The following is a 16594-nucleotide window of genomic DNA, read 5'->3' on the forward strand; positions in this document are numbered from 1 at the left end:
GCTCTATCCCTTTAAGAAAAAAAAGTAGGAGGGGCGAATAGGGCCGCGCGCTGCATTATGGGAAACGGAAGTGAGGCCTACTTAGTGTCGTAGCCTCAGTAAAGCTGAAGGAGTGAATGCCTTCGACTTTTGGGTGAGTCTGAGGGGCTTTTCCTGGTGTTTCCGGAAGCGGAGACTGTTTTTGTATGTGTTGTGGTGTGTCTTCTCCTGGGATCTCAACTCCTCCTTCAAACTACCTTTCAATTACACTTGTTTACACAACGGACGTAATCCCTCGCTCTTGTTGTTGTCAAGTCAGTTCTGATTTATGGCGACTTTAAAGCGAAACTGCCACAGGATTTCTTGGCAGGAGTTCATCAGAAGGGGCTTGACTTTGCCTTCCTCTGAGGCTGAGAGAGTGTGACTGCTCCGAGTCCACTCGGTGGATTTCTAGGGTTGAATAGGGATTGGAATTGGTCTCCAGCTGTACTGTAGAATTGATGCAGTTTGACACCACTTTAACTGCCATGGCGCAGTGGTATGGAATCCTGGGAGCTGTTGTTTTGTAAGGCTTCTGCACTCTGTGACAGAGAAAGCCAAAGACGTTGTCAAACTACAGATCTCAGTGAATTTGGTGTAATAATACCAATCCTACAGTGTAAATACATCCTGTGTTGCCATATGTTTCCACTATTTATTTACCATATTTGTATACCGCCCCTCTCAACCCAGAGGCGACTCGAGGCGGTTTACAATCGGCAGTCAATGCTCCCAAACAACATAAAATACAGTTAAAAGCAAGGCTGTTGCCTCACCAAGCAACAAAACCCCAGGATCCCATAGCCATGGCAATTAAAGTGGTCTCAAACTGCATTATTTCTACAGTACAGAAGTGGCCTTCCCTATAGTCATGTAAAGTTAGAACCATCTGCTGCAACACCGGATGGGAGTGCCATATTGTTTGCAGCAGGGATCAGAAACAGAATGCTCTCCATGAAACCACAGTAGGTATACCTTGCTTTGGTATTTAGTTCCTTTATATTTGTGTGTTTTATTTGTCAATACGTATACTGTCCAGATGTCCTAAAAGTGCCAAATCCCATCTGGTCTTGGAAGTTAAGGAAGAACTCCAGCCCCAATTAGGACTTGAATGGGAAAGCAACATAGTAATGTCTACACTCTTAACTGTTTAGAATTCTAGAAGAAAACCTATTCCTGACCAAGAGTCTTCCTTAATTTATAGCTTTTTATCACCTGCCATTGATTCTGAAAGACCTCAAAACATAGTGGAAAAACCTAAATGTGGATATGTGTGTGCCTTTAGGTTGATTTATATTGATTTATGGTATCAAAACTGCATTAATTCTATAGTGTAGATATACCCAGGGACAGGATAGTTGAGTTTTTAAGCAGCATATGTACTTAGTGTCTCAAACATCTATTTATAAAGGAATTTTTAGAAAGTATCACAAGTGTAATTATGAACGTCTCGGCTCTGTTTCTTACCACAGTCTCCTTCAATAGCTGTCAAAAGGGCTAGTTAATGCTCTAGTAGTGGTTCTCAACCTGTGGATCCCCAGATGTTTTGGCTTTCAACTCCCAAAAATCCTAACAGCTGGTCAACTGGCTGGGATTTCTGGGAGTTGTAGGCCAAAACACTTGAGGACCCACAGGTTGAGAAGCATTACTCTATATAGAGCATTCTTCCCTAAACTAGCTAGGAGGAATTGCTGGAAAGAAAACCATAAGCAGCAGGTAAACATATGCAAATGTGGGCAGTCATAAGCATACTAAATATGCTACAATTTGTTTTACAGTGTAGATTTCTTTAATCATAATCTTTTTTTTAAACAGATAGTAATATTTTTTTTAATTACAAAGCTTTTACGCTTAAATTAATCCTGACCTATAGTTTCTTTTACATCTTTCAAAAACTTGACTGTTCAGAACATCAATTATGGTTGTTGCTATTGTTTTAAAAATTGTACTATTATATTCTGTGTCATGTCTGCAGAATATCTACTATAGGAGCATATAAAAGTGTTTCACATAGGTTCACATGACTTAACCAAGCATAGTAGCTTAGATACTAAATAAGCTTATGTAACTAGCAGAACTGTAAAACAGGTCTTTCCATCCCTGGTGCTTCAGTTCCTTGCAGTTGGAAATGTATAGTAAACATATAATACAGTTCTCAAGATGTTGTTCTTCTCGATTAAAAACAGTTTCAAATGCCACATTGGCCAGTACTTAAAGAAAGTTCTTCAGTTGTTGTTTAGAACAAATAAATGCTAGTTAGTTCAAATAGATGAGGGAAAATTAAAACATCGTGGAGGTGATTGTGAAACTATTATCACAGAGAATAATATTATTATTATTTTAATTGCAATGCCAACACAAAAGTAAGAAACCCATTAGAAGTGTTAACAACTAGGCCTGGGTAACAACGGAAAAATTTGTTTCTAAAATCGATTCGTTTTTTGGGGGTTTTTGCGTTTCGATTTTAAAAAGAATTCCGAAATTTTTCTTTTAAAAAGTTCGATATTTACGAAATTTCGTAAATGTTAAAAAAATTACGAAACAATAACGAATTGATTCGTTAATGGCGGATGCGACCGCGAAATACGCTAAAAAACCTCCAAATGGGACAGGGGGGAACTTCTGAAGCTTCCCTCTCCCTCTGTTGTTGACTGTTGGTGTGATATTATAATTTTTTTTCACTAATTAAACAAAAAACAACTATAAAACCTGCCCCAGACATGCGGAAATAATAACGAAACGACTTCAAAACGATAATGAAACGAATACAAAACGAATTAGAAACAATTACGAAACGAATTTAAAAATTCGTTTCGTTTTTAAGTTGCTCCAGAATGGTTCGTTATCGCTTCGTTACTTAAAAAAAAATAACGAATTTTTAACGAATTACGAATTAACAAAACGAAACCGCCCAGCCCTATTAACAACCTTCTCAAATGACAAAATACCAACATAAACTCAAATGCTTAGTAGTTTACCTAGATAGAAGGAAGTTCATTTATTTCAATAACAGCAATAAATCTTATTGGAAAGGTAAGTGCTATGCCTTATGCTATTGTATAAGGCATTTTAACCATTCTTAACCTCTATTCATTTGTTTATCTGTATAGGTTACTAGAAAAAAGACTATGGAATCTGGGAGTATGGAAACGATAGCTACTAACCCTCCTGGTGGAGGTTCAAATGGCTTAGAAGAGCCTAAGAAAATGACAAGAGAGGATTGGAGAAAGAAGAAGGAGTTGGAAGAACAGCGAAAATTGGGCAATGCTCCAGCTGAAGTGGACGAAGAGGGAAAGTAAGACTTGTATAATTTGCTTAATACAACATTTCCTGCATCTCTGCCAACCAGTCCCTGTTTCCTTCAAAAATTATGCATATTTTATATTTTTAGGAATCCCTTCTCTGCTATTTTGGAGCTATAACTGAGAAATAGATTGCATCATTGTTTATTTTTAACATTTGGCCTTGTTGCAGCCAGGGACTAAAGAAACAAATGAAATGGCTGTCTTTCACATTGTTGATTCTTCATTACACTTTATAGAGCAAGCAGGCAGTTGAGAAATTGAGAGATTTTGGAATGTGGGTTTTGTCAGTTTTTTAATCTTAAATCTTGTGAGTTTTAAAACCTTTGGTGAAGATTTCGGTGTAGTATTTCTCTGTTGATGCTTGTTAGGTTCAGTGAAGCTTACTTTCCAGTCTATATGTGTAGAACTGGAGTGTGTATCAATAACCCTCCTCCTAGTGCAAACACTGACAATTTATCTTTTCTATGTGAAGTATCTCTTCACATAGGTCTCTTCCAACTCAACGATTCTATGGCCACTTCCATGTTGCTATCTTGGGATACTTGGGAGAGCAGTCATTTCCCCCTAATATAGAAGTTAATTATTCTCAAATCTTGATCACATTAGACAAAAGTTTGGCAACAACTGAAGTGACACTGGGATTCTTCTAATAACAACAATATAATCCTTGTGGAGCTCTCAATGACACCTGGGACAGCACATGCAACCATAGGGAATAGCTGGAGACGTATCTGGCTTTTGTCCTGGTCTTCACCAATATATAAATTGCTATCTTTGATGGGAGAGGGGCTGCCGCATTAAAGATATGTGTTCAGGTGGATTTTGCTCATTGTGTAATTAGAACAGAATTCTGACCTCAGCGACCCAAAATGGATTATGACAATGATGGTAATGGTATGAAGTGGACTCACATCGCAGTAACTCACAACTTTTCAGCCAAATGTTTTCTTCAATAATTTTCCAAAATTGGATTATCTGAGTCCACACTGCCATATAATCCAGTTAAATGTGGATTTTATACAGCCTTGTGGAAGAGGCCTAAGGCATTCTCAAAAATTTAAAGGCAGTTTCTCCAACCTTGTAAAGCAGCAAGATGTGTTAATAGTAGCACTGCCTTGCTTGTTACTTCAAAAGTAAGTCCTGCCATTTGAATGAGCATCCTCCCCAGTAAGCGTATAGACTGAATAATTTTCTGAGCAGTGTTTTTCTTTTAATTTTAGGGACATCAACCCTCATATTCCTCAGTACATTTCTTCAGTGCCCTGGTATATTGATCCTTCCAAAAGGCCCACACTGAAGCATCAGCGACCTCAGCCAGAGAAGCAGCAGGAATTTACATTTTTGGGGGAATGGTACAAACGAGGAGTCAAAGAGGTAGGTCACAGTGTGTAGTAAGGGAACAATAAGACACTAAAATATGAACATATGCTCTCTCCAGCTTGCTGTATGGGTTTTTTAACTCATTCTTGACATTCAAAAGATTGATTTAGATGGTACTTTGTCATGTGTCCCAAGTACAAATGTTGTAGAATAATTTTAGAGCAGATGGTTGTTGGGTGATATTTCTAGCTAAAGATATAATTGCATGCAGATAGCATTTTAGCACAATTGAATTTGTATAGCCAAGCTGTTGCTTTTTGGGGTCACATTGGCATTGTCATTTCTTTCATTGTCAGGAGGGGAAAACTGAATGTACTGTTGCTTTGAAATATTCATATGTGTTTCTTTTTAGAATTCTGTGGCAACTAAATACCGCAAAGGAGCTTGTGAGAACTGTGGTGCATTAACACACAAGAAAAAAGATTGTCTGGAGGTAAACATTAGAAGTTGCTGTTTCTCATTTAATTGGTTTAATCACCTTGCAGATATCAACATAAAGTACTAGTATCAAGTTTAATCACAGACCTAGTGTTAATTTAAAATAGTTGTTAAAATGTTCTTACTTTTGAATGCTGTTGCTTGTCTTAGGCTCCCGATCACTATTCTTTTAAAAGTAGCTTCTATAAACAAAAAGCATGACAACATATGATGGGAAGACCAACAGCCGCATTCCAATTCCTATCTGGATAGGAATCTGGAGAAGCAGAAAGTATCTTTTGATTAAAATTGAGAAGTATAGTTTTTCACATTTAAAAATAAACTTAACAACTAAAGCAAACTGTTTGACTTAATGGGAATCAGGTGAATGTTGACTTACCATTCAGCAACTGATTCAGTTGCTGTACACTAGTTGGTCAGCAATTTTAAAAAGACCAAGGAGTTTCCCCAGGAGAATGCCTATTTGAGCTAGACTATTAAGTATCACAAATCCAAAGGATGAACCTTACCCTATTGTTTTGACAGACAGTAGAAAACACTTTCTCTTCAAGAAGGCAGTTGATCACTAAATGTTTTGTTACATGATGGCTGAAATAATACCTTAAGAAATGGACTAGCACAGTATTATACCACTTCCATTTGGGCCTCAGGACCAATGACCTTTATGCTCCTGTAATAGATTGTTTTTCCTGGAAGAACTGAAGCTTCTACCCTCTGATGATGAAAAATCAAGCGTATTCTTGTATATCATTCCAGTGGTGTTGACACTCCCATGTATACTGGATAGATTGGCAGACCACATAGTTATCTTATCATGCCAGAGTTAAAGTAGCCAGTGATCACTTGCTTCTGAAGGAACCATATTTTGCATGTTCCCCATGTCATTTACTTATTTCTATAGCTAGCAATGCAGTATGAATGCTGATCACATGGAAACCACAAACACATAGCCAGTGAAAAATATTAGCTGTGATATGGGTACAGAAGAATGTGCAGAAGAGATAAATTCAGTATTGTGTGATACTTGAAGAGGATAGTTATTGTTTCATTGTGCTCTAACATCAGACTTCAGTAATAATGTGTCCAGTTCCATTCCAAATCCAGAGATAGATTTGGGTTATATTTTGCTCCCTACAGAGACCTAGAAGAGTAGGAGCAAAATACACAGGAACTAATATTGCCCCAGATGAACATGATCAGCCTCAGCTGATGTTTGATTATGATGGGAAACGAGACCGATGGAATGGCTACAATCCAGAGGAACACATGAAAATTGTGGAAGAATATGCCAAAGTTGATCTAGTAAGTAGGTGTTACTTTCATAGAGATTACTAACTGATGCACCTGTTGAGCAAGGTTAACATGAACCAACACAAAAATACAGTAACTTGCTTTTGTACACAACATTTAATTAACTCTTGTTCACTTACACAGATATGAAAACAATTGTAGTAATCTTATACTGAATGAGACCCATGCTCAGTATTGTCTTCACTGATGGGCAGCTTTCCAGAATTTCAGACATGAATCCTTCCATCTTTCCTGAAGATGCCATAGACTTCATCTGAGTTCCACCCTAGAATTAGTAAAATTGATAACTTTGCATTTTAGATATATTAGATAGTAGTGGATGATATTATCTGTAAACTGATTTTTGGTTTGCATGCTATAGATGTAATGTTAGCTCTTGTAGAAGATTCTCTCCACAATGCATATTTTATCATCTTTAATAATGATTCAACCCTAATTGTGTTCTGAGGTTAATTATTGCGACAGTTCCCTTGAAAACCACAAGTTGGAGTTACACTTCAATTCCCTGAAATTATTCCCAAGTGTCAATGAACTTTCTGGACACAATAAGGAAATGAGGAGAATTTGGCAGAACTCTGTTGAAAAGAATGTGCTCAAACATTTTTTGGGTCGAAGCCTCAGTTTTGAAAGAATGTAGTTTCAACTGACTACAGAATGCATATCATTGTTAACCAAAACCTTGGTAAATCAAGGAAAGGAAGGAAGGGTAGTTTTCAGATCAAATATCTAGTGAAGGATACACTCTAAAGACAAACCACTACTAAATGAAACATGGATTTTTCTCCTCCGCTAACGACTGATGATTCTGGAGTGTCTAAAAGCAATCCTGTGAAGTGTCTATTTGCATGTGGATAGTAATCCTGGTTTCCTTTTAATAGGCTAAACGTACTTTGAAAGCACAGAAACTGCAGGAAGAGCTTGCTTCAGGGAAACTGACAGAACAAGTGGTAAGTGAAGTGGTAGGAAGGGAAAATATTTTTGAGAAAGTAGCATTAATAATGAACTAGCATTTTAATTTTGTTGCTGATGACTTTCATGGCCAGAATCACTAAGTTGCTGAGAGTTTTGTGGGCTGTATGGACATGTTCCAGAAGCATTCTCTCCTGACGTTTTGCCCACAACTATGGCAAAACATCAGGAGAGAATGCTTCTGGAACATGGCCATACAGCCCAGAAAACGCATAACATTTTTATTGTCTCATTAAAATTGTATCTTTATCATCACTTAATTTGTTAACAATCCATAGTTTAGGAATATATTAATATTTCAACTTGATTGTCAAAGCCATTTATTTAAAAGTGCAGGTATGCAATATTTTATTTTTTAAGCTTGAGAAACTAATCAACTTGAAACAAATCCTGTCCATAAGATTCTCTTTCTTTGGAACATCTTGCATCATTAAAATTCAAGCTGGTAGCCTATTTTCCATTGCCTTTTAAATTGCTCTACATGTATTTTCTTTAAATAGCAGATTTACTCCATCTCAGAAAAGTTATTCTTCTTAATTTCTCCCACAACTTTGCCAATAAGTTTGTGTTTTTGGCCACAGAACTCCCCACGACATCGATGGGATGAAGAAGAACCAAATTCACAGACGGTGAGTAATGTGTCCCCTAAAAACTGGTTTTGGGCTTACTGTATCATGTTCTGGGGTTCTTTGCTGTCTTTATTTGTAATATGTTGCTATTCTATCAGTTGCCTTCCACTCACTGGGTAGTTGGAGTCAGGTTTAGGAAAAAAATTGTATCCAGTTCTGGTACTCCTGGCCTGAGAAAATCTGTGGTTCAACACTAACATTGTCTTTGGCAAATCAAATCATATCATACCTTTCAAAGCTTGGATCCATCATTTGTCTCCCACAGGCAATAGGGCCCTTTCATGCATGGACACCTTGTGATCTAATGATCATTTCTGCTTGTGAGATAAAGGAAGCAATATTTATTGGTTCCACTCTCCTCCTGCACTTGTCCTCTGTGTTCTCTGAAAATTTATTTTGAAGGTTTAGAGCAAGAGTTTCCCAAACTGTGTCATGACACGTTAGTGTGTTGGCTGTAGTGTGTAGGTATGTTGCATGAATGTAACAAGAAATCTCTAAGTCTATGTGAAATAAGCAGTAAAACATATATTTCTAAAAATATAAATGAAAGGTTTTCATTGCATATGTTGTGTCCCCATATATTTCATTATTACAATTTATACATGAGTCCACATCTTTTATAAGGAGTTGGTTCACCTCTGGTTTGCTAGTAATACTGAATTACTGTGTCACAAAATGTTGCATGTCTAAAAAATGTGTCACCAACATGAAATGTTTGGAAAGCTCCGTTTTGGAGGATCTCTAAGGATCGTCTTTCCTCCTGGAGCTATCCAGAATGTCCCCACCAACAAACATTGTATCTAACCTTATTTCTACACCATATGTATGCTGATTCTTATATCACTGTGTTCTCATTTGAAGAGTATTTAGACAACAATGTTTACTCTTTGATTAATAAAACCACAGAGATAAGTAAAAGCCATTACATAGGAGGTCAGCTGCATGAACGTTGCCTCCCTGTCACTCTATTGCTTAATATATCTCACTGTTTTTCAGGAAAGAGATCATAACAGTGAAGGAGAAGATGAGGACAAATATGCAGATGACATTGATATGCCTGGACAAAATTTTGATTCCAAAAGGCGCATTACTGTCCGAAACCTTCGTATTCGAGAAGATACTGCTAAAGTAAGTGAATGCATATTAACTATTAGCCTTATGTAGTTACTATCCCCCATGTTGTTCTTTTGCTAATTTTAATTTCTTACTATAATTTTTATTGCAAGCTAAAATTACTGTTACTATAGAGGAAGTAATGAGAACAGGTATTTCTCAATGAGTGCTGTTCCTGTTGCTGCCGCCACAGAAGCACAGACACAATTATTATTATTATTATTAACTTTATTTGTACCCCGCTAGCATCTCCCGAAGGATTCGATGCGGCTATACAATACACGCTGTAAAAGCACTGAGACAGCTTCTGATAAGTTCCTTCTCCATCCTTCCCAGAAGCACTGGGAATAAAGAAAAAAAGAGAGTCTTGGTAAAGCCATTCCTGGATTGGAAGCTAGAGCTGTCAGTCACTCAACAAGTCCATGGCATTTGTCTTATATGGAGATCATAGAAATAATATATCCATTTTGGAACAATGCATTGTCTATTTTTGGCCCCACCTACACTGCCATATATTGCAATTTCAGAATAGACTTTAACTGCATTGACCTGGATTATATAACAATGTGGACTCATGTAATCCAGTTAAACTGCATTCTGAAACTGCATTATATGGCAGTGTAGACGAGAGCCTCAGTATTCCACTGAATTGATCCCTGAGTTTTGACAGGAGCCTATTGAGATCAGCCTTTAGTGGAGGGCTGAGCTTCACTTTGAACAAGCTCTTAATTTCTACATTGGAGGTAAAGGACTTCTGGATTCATGCAGAGAATCGACACCACTAGTAAAAATGGAATTTAATTCAAAATAGGGGGAGTGGAATTTGCTTTATTGTCACTTGAAAGAAAATGCTCTGGTCTTCATGCATAGCTGTAAAGTTAAATCTCTTTATTTTAATGGGCTTTATAAAAATGTGCAAGGGGTAAATTAAAATTGCCTCCAGGTAAGTACAGATAAAGCCATTTACTCGTCCACCATACTTCCTGCCTGCTTGTATATGGAATTATTCTAAGAGGATTTCATGGTAGATTAACTGCAGCTATCAGAAATTGCATTGCCTTTTTTTGTGTGAGAGAGAGATCAAAAAGAACTGTAGCTCCTTTTTTCTCTTCTGCAATAGAGCATACCTTCTAAAACAGCTGAATAGTACCTGGTTAATGTGACATAGTAAGTAATTGCAGGACATTGGAGTGCACCCCATTTTAAAGAGCCTGGGTACATATTAAGATATTGGGATGACATTTTGACCACTAGGTGTCACTTCTTAAGAAACATTTGGGAATATTTTGAGGAACCCTTGCTTTGGATGAATTGTGATTTCAGAATAATTGTGTTCTGCAGAATTGTGTCATCTTATCAAAATTGCAGTCATATTTTCTGACCCAGTGTTTCAAGTCAGCATTCTCATGTTTTTACAGTACTTGCGGAATCTAGACCCCAACTCTGCCTACTATGACCCCAAAACCAGAGCAATGAGAGAGAATCCGTACGCCAATGCAGGGAAGAATCCAGATGAGTAAGTCTATTATTAGTTTGCTTCAGTAATTTAATAAAGGGGATATGTTATGGGTTGGACTGTCCCTTTAGCACACGGCCATTACCACCAGTTATATTAATGGAAGGATCTCAGCAGGGTGTGTCTGTGTACATATACATATATATACACACACACACAGGTATGTGTATCTGTATCATGTGTGTCTGTATGCACATTTGCACACAAAGACCATTTCAAGCTCCCACTTCCTCCGGACTGTCCCTCCAAGTGCTACTTCTATTAGTTATGGCAGACATGGGCAAACTACAGTCACCCAGGTGTTTTGGACTTCAACTCCCACAATTCCTAACAGCCTACTGGGTGTTGAGAGCTAGTCACATATATTGCTTATTAAGCCATTTTCACATTTCTGTCAACATGGAAATTAGTCCTTCTAGTTCAGTGGTTCTCAACCTGTGGGTCCCCAGATGTTTTGGCCTTCAACTCCCAGAAATCCTAACAGGTGGTAAACTGGCTGGGATTTCTGGGAGTTGTAGGCCAAAACACCTGGGGACCCACAGGTTGAGGATCACTATTCTAGTTAAAATGCCGTATAAGAAATACAGCGAATTCGAATGCTGTGTTATTAACAAGCAAAAAAATCTCTTACTGTGATATTATAATCAGGACAACCATTACACTACTTATGCATATGTCTGTACAAGGCAACAGTACTGTCTACTTAAAATTGCTGTCTTTTCTTTCAGAGTTAGTTACGCAGGGGATAACTTTGTTCGTTACAGTGGGGCTACCATTTCTATGGCACAAACTCAATGTAAGTACCATTTCTAGCATTTCTTCACACACTTTTTCACTTTAATTGAGTCTCTGTATTTGGAGATGGGGGAATTATGGATGTCTCTTTTGCAATGTAGAAGGAGATATTGGGGAAGGTATATAACAAGGATCAGTCACTATTCATGGCATTTCCCAAGGCAAATCATGCATTTAGAAAAAAAGTATCACTTGTACATTCCCCACCCATTAAAGGCTTGACAACCTTTCAGAGGTGAAAGTGTGAGTGTATACTAGACTCAGTATATGATGTGATTTAGTCCCAGGATCCCCTGTGGATATCAAAATCTGTGGATACTCAAGTCCTATTACATACAGTGTCATAGTAAAATGGTTTACCTTATATAAAATGGCAAACAATTCAAATGAATGCTGGAAAGAGCCTGGGGATCTGTGAATGGTGAGAGATTACAGCTCAGCGCACAACAAAATCAAGACTGGCTTTTTGGATTTTTAATATATAATTTTGAGCTGTGGTTGGTGGAATCCATGGATACAGAACCCATGGATACAGAGGGCCAATTGCACATGCTTCCATTTGCTGTCTAATGCATGTTGGCTGCAGAGAACAGCATGTAGTGGTGTGATCAATCAGTCCTTTAGGGAAAGGAGTTCACCGTTTGCTTCCCTTCAGCAGAAAGTGGGTTTCTGATACCCACATATCCTCCAAACTGAGATTTGCCTCTTAAGCTGGAAGCTGGAAAGACCTTGGAGAAGGCACTTTCTCCAAACCAATGCACTTTCATCTCCCAGTCCCTAGAGTAGAAGGGCATTGTTCCAACACTGGCTGCTGTCCTCAGAGCTGGCTGTGTGGGGTGAGTCTCCAAAGGTCACATGGTTAGTATTCTGGAACCAAGAAGCATTTGTGGAGGAGAAGCAACACTAAAAGAAGAACCACCTTCTCTTTGCTGTGCTCTACATCATTTTCCCCACTTAGCAACGTAGTTTGTATTGGAGGTTCCTGTTGAGATAATCCTGTATAATAGGTTATTCTTATCTTAGATATCTGTCTGTCCATCTCAGAAGAACTGAATACATTTCCTTATTCTAATCTCCATAGTATTTGCCTGGGAGGCCTATGAAAAAGGTTCTGAAGTTCATCTCCAGGCAGACCCTACAAAACTAGAACTCTTGTACAAATCCTTCAAAGTGAAGAAAGAAGACTTTAAGGAGCAGCAGAAAGAAAGCATCTTAGAGAAGGTAGGTGCTTGGTGATCATGGAGATGTCTTTTTAGCAAAAGAATGTGTGTATTTTAGCATTATAGTTCTGGGGGAAAAAAATCAAATGACAAAAAATATTATGGTTTTTCAATGGAATTAATTTATTATGATTTTGGACAGGAAATCAATGTACAGTTCTAAACTTCAGGTGCATTTACTGAAGAAAAAATATGCTGCTGTATTGCAGTGAATTATATTGAATGAATAGATGTTTAGAAGAAGCCTATCTTAAAGGAAATCCAGACATAAATAAAAATGCTGTAGGTGTTTGTAGTGCATGTTGACTAGAACTTTACTAAATATTTGTCAACATTTCTTTTCCTAGTATGGTGGAGAAGAACATCTGGATGCCCCACCATCTGAATTACTGCTTGCTCAGACAGAAGATTATGTGGAATATTCTAGGCACGGAACAGTCATTAAAGGGCAAGACAAGGCTGTTGCTCGCTCTAAATATGAGGAAGATGTTCTGATCAACAATCACACGGTACAATAATTTTAAAATAAGGCTGGGTTCTTAGGGAGTTTCCTGCTGCCTTGGCAGGTGATCCTATCAAAAGTGATTTCTAAAATAGTGAAATGACATGGCTTGGGTCCAGGTTGCTTGAAGGACCATCTCTCCCTTTGGAAGCCCATTATAGCTGTAAGATCCTCTGAGGAGGGCCTTCTCTCTGCCCCACCACCCTCTTGTGCGAACACAGGAGAGGGCCTTTTTGGTGGCTCCTCCCAGACTCCTGAACTGCCTCCCAAGAGAGACCAGGATGGCCCCATCCTTGCTCTCCTTCTGCCACCATACTTTTAAACAATGCTGGGGGTGACACTTAATGCTGTGCAATGCTGTTTTTTCAGGTTTATACATAGTTCTTTGATCAGTTTTAACATCTTTAATATTTAAACCTAATAAAATATTTTTAAACCTTATATTTATATTTTGTTAATATTCTTGTACATTTTGTATTTATGGGTTTTCATTATGTTATTAGCCATTATTGGGAGAGAGGCAGGATATAAATAAATAAAATAATGACAACAGTGATGCTGTATTCCAAGTAGACTGAAAATGTGACTGTTGATTTTATAAATCTTCTATGAAGATTGATATTTTGTTTCTAAAAGATGTTGTACTTTTTACATTTGTTGTGTTTCTCTTCAAATATATTTATAAAGATGTTGTATTTGGCATTAGAAACTGTTGTGATAATTTATTTCTTTCTTCCCTACCTGCAGTGTATCTGGGGTTCCTATTGGAAGGAAGGCAAATGGGGGTATAAATGCTGCTACTCGTTTGTCAAGTATTCATATTGCACAGGAGAAGCTGGAAAAGAACTGGCTGTAAGAACTGTCTTATCAGTTTATAAAAACATTTCTTTAAATTAAAAAAAAAACCAGCCTCACAATTGTTTCTCTTTTTTCGTAAATCTAATTTCCCATCTCTGTTTCTTCTTTGTACAGAATGCTGATGGGGAATTGCCAAGTGAACTGCCTGAGGATGAGTATATGGCCATACCCAAAACTCTTGTAGAGGTAGGCTGCCTTTTTCCTCTGCCTCTTTCCCTTTTTGCAGGAGCCTGTCATGTGCAAAGAGTGGAACCAAGAGAGAGATTGCTTTAAGATGTTCGCTTGAGTTTGTTGATCAGTCTAGTGGTTAACATTTCAACTCTACAAAACTATGTATTATTACATCCGAACACCTGGGAGAGTACTGAATGTAAAATGCAGATTTTTAGTAGCTTTGCAATGTAGATGGGTTCAGTGCCTTTCTTACAGTGCTTATCCATTGCATTTGGCCTCATGGTGTTCTTCTGCACAACTCTACAAACAATGTACTTATTGGATTTTTGACTCAACCATGCTGGGGAGAGCCCCATGCATGTTATGAAGGTGGATGTATAAATGTTTCGTCAGCATGGCATAGCAAATAAGAAAATAAGCAATTGGAAGCTTTATATGCATATTATGCATGCAAACTCCATACAGCTTGGAGTACGCTATCCTCTGCATTATCTATTTTCTATTGTTGTCCTTTCTCACATTAAACAGATCCACCAGGAGAGACAAAAAGAAGAGAAGAAGAAGAAAAAAAAGAAGAAGAAGAAGCATAAGAAGAGTACAAGTTCTGACAGTGAGGGAGAAGAGAGAAAGAAACAAGAAAAATTGAAAAAGGTATGCTTTCGATAGCCACCCGCCAGATGCTTGTGTCTCACACATAGTTGAGCCCCTCAGGAAAAGAGGTGCTTTTTTTTTACCATCGAGAAAGATCTAGGAGGGTTGAATGCCCACCTCAAGTACCCAGGTGATTATCAGTCATTGAATTTGTAGGAGATTCTGGCAGTCAAGCATTCAAGCACTGCTGTTTAGGTTCTTACATTTCTTTCTTTCTTGTAGAGGTTGATCAGAGATGTCCTCTTCTCTAAACTTCTGTGATGAGACCTTTGCCACAATGTATAGATGCATTAGCTAGTTGCGAAATAGATAGTTCGTCTTGGGTTGGAGGGGGTGGTAGCAGCATATATTTGGAAATGGCAATTGTGAGTGTGCACAGAAAGGATGAGTTTCCTTTTCCTTTTCACTTGCCCTTGTAGCCTCCTTCATAATGCAGACTGTTGACCAGTGACTGATATTCTAGGCCACATTCAGCCCATAATGAGCAACTTGGCCTTCTAAATACAAATAACTCTGTATTGTTGAAGGCTTTCATGGCCAGAATCACTGTGTTGTAGGTTTTTCAGGCTGTATGGCCATGTTCTAGAAGCATTCTCTCCTGATGTTTCGCCTACATCTGTCATAGATGCAGGCGAAACGTTAGGAGAGAATGCTTCTAGAGCATGGCCATACAGCCCGGAAAACCCACAACAACCCACAAATTAACACTCTGTATATTTTTCCATCTTTTTTTTGTTCTTGCCTTTCAGTGAACAGTCACTTTCTCTGTTGGTTCTTTCCATGATTTTGCTCATTTCTGTAAAATGTTAACCTTCCAGGCTCTGTTGTTAACACTATTTGGGATTTATGTTCCAGGCATTAAATGCGGAAGAAGCTCGTCTCCTTCATGTGAAAGAAATCATGCAATTAGATGAGAGAAAGAGACCGTACAACAGCATGTATGAAAGCCGGGAACCAACAGAGGAGGAAATGGAGGCTTACCAAATGAAGCGCCAGCGACCTGATGACCCTATGGCTTCATTCCTGGGACAGTAGCTTTGAGGAAAGAACTTGAAAATGATGTTACATTTCATGGCCAAATGGACAAACCTCTGCTGATTTCCTCAGAATGTTTCTGAGAGAAAAGATCGGGTTGGGGCAGGAAAAAAAACTTTTATAGAGTGTACGGTGTTGTTCTTTGTATATATCTGAACCTTTTGGCATCCAGTCAAATTCAGTGTGGCACACCTCCTGTTCAAAGCCATTGTGCTAAAGATTTCAGAAGATTCTGCCCATCGAAGGTGTCATCTTAAAGAGAACAAAGAAGAGAGCTCTGTGGCTTCTGATCAACATTTGTCTGGTAACCCATTCCTGGGTAGAGGTTGAACTAATGTAAAACCTGTATATCTGCTGAATTGTGGAAACATTGTTTTTAATCAAAACAAATATAGCCACTTTTCTGAAATCATTATTTATAAAGCTTAGCTGTTGACAGCTTTTCCTCAGACTTCAATTTAGTATTCCAAACATCTTAAGAGGTTCAAAGAACTCTGTCTTAAGCAGATTGTGTATTCTGTCACATTTTTATTCTTCTTTCAAAACATCTTATAATTTGAGAATTACCGTCTTCCTGCCTGGATATATATCGTCCTACATACATCACATAGGAGATGGCTCCTAAAGTTCTGTACATTTTGATTTGTGTATACACATTGAGCGGGCCCCCTGGTGATGCA

The 16594-nt window shown here is 38.1% G+C and overlaps 1 protein-coding gene across 1 annotated transcript; it reads left to right on the forward strand.

Moving 5' to 3' along the window:
- Positions 1-30: 30 nt before the first annotated feature.
- On the forward strand, positions 31-16326 carry SLU7 (SLU7 homolog, splicing factor). Its single transcript, XM_060764958.2, has 16 exons — positions 31-133; positions 3129-3313; positions 4544-4697; positions 5056-5136; positions 6279-6443; positions 7331-7399; positions 8003-8050; positions 9047-9178; positions 10582-10679; positions 11408-11475; positions 12556-12695; positions 13042-13203; positions 13944-14048; positions 14169-14240; positions 14757-14879; positions 15735-16326. The coding sequence occupies exons 2-16, from the start codon at positions 3147-3149 to the stop codon at positions 15912-15914; spliced, it is 1764 nt and encodes a 587-aa protein (XP_060620941.2). The 5' UTR covers positions 31-133; positions 3129-3146; the 3' UTR covers positions 15915-16326.
- The last annotated feature ends 268 nt before the right edge of the window (positions 16327-16594 follow it).

This window comes from Anolis sagrei, chromosome 2 (assembly GCF_037176765.1).
Source record: "Anolis sagrei isolate rAnoSag1 chromosome 2, rAnoSag1.mat, whole genome shotgun sequence".
NCBI lineage: Eukaryota > Metazoa > Chordata > Lepidosauria > Squamata > Dactyloidae > Anolis > Anolis sagrei.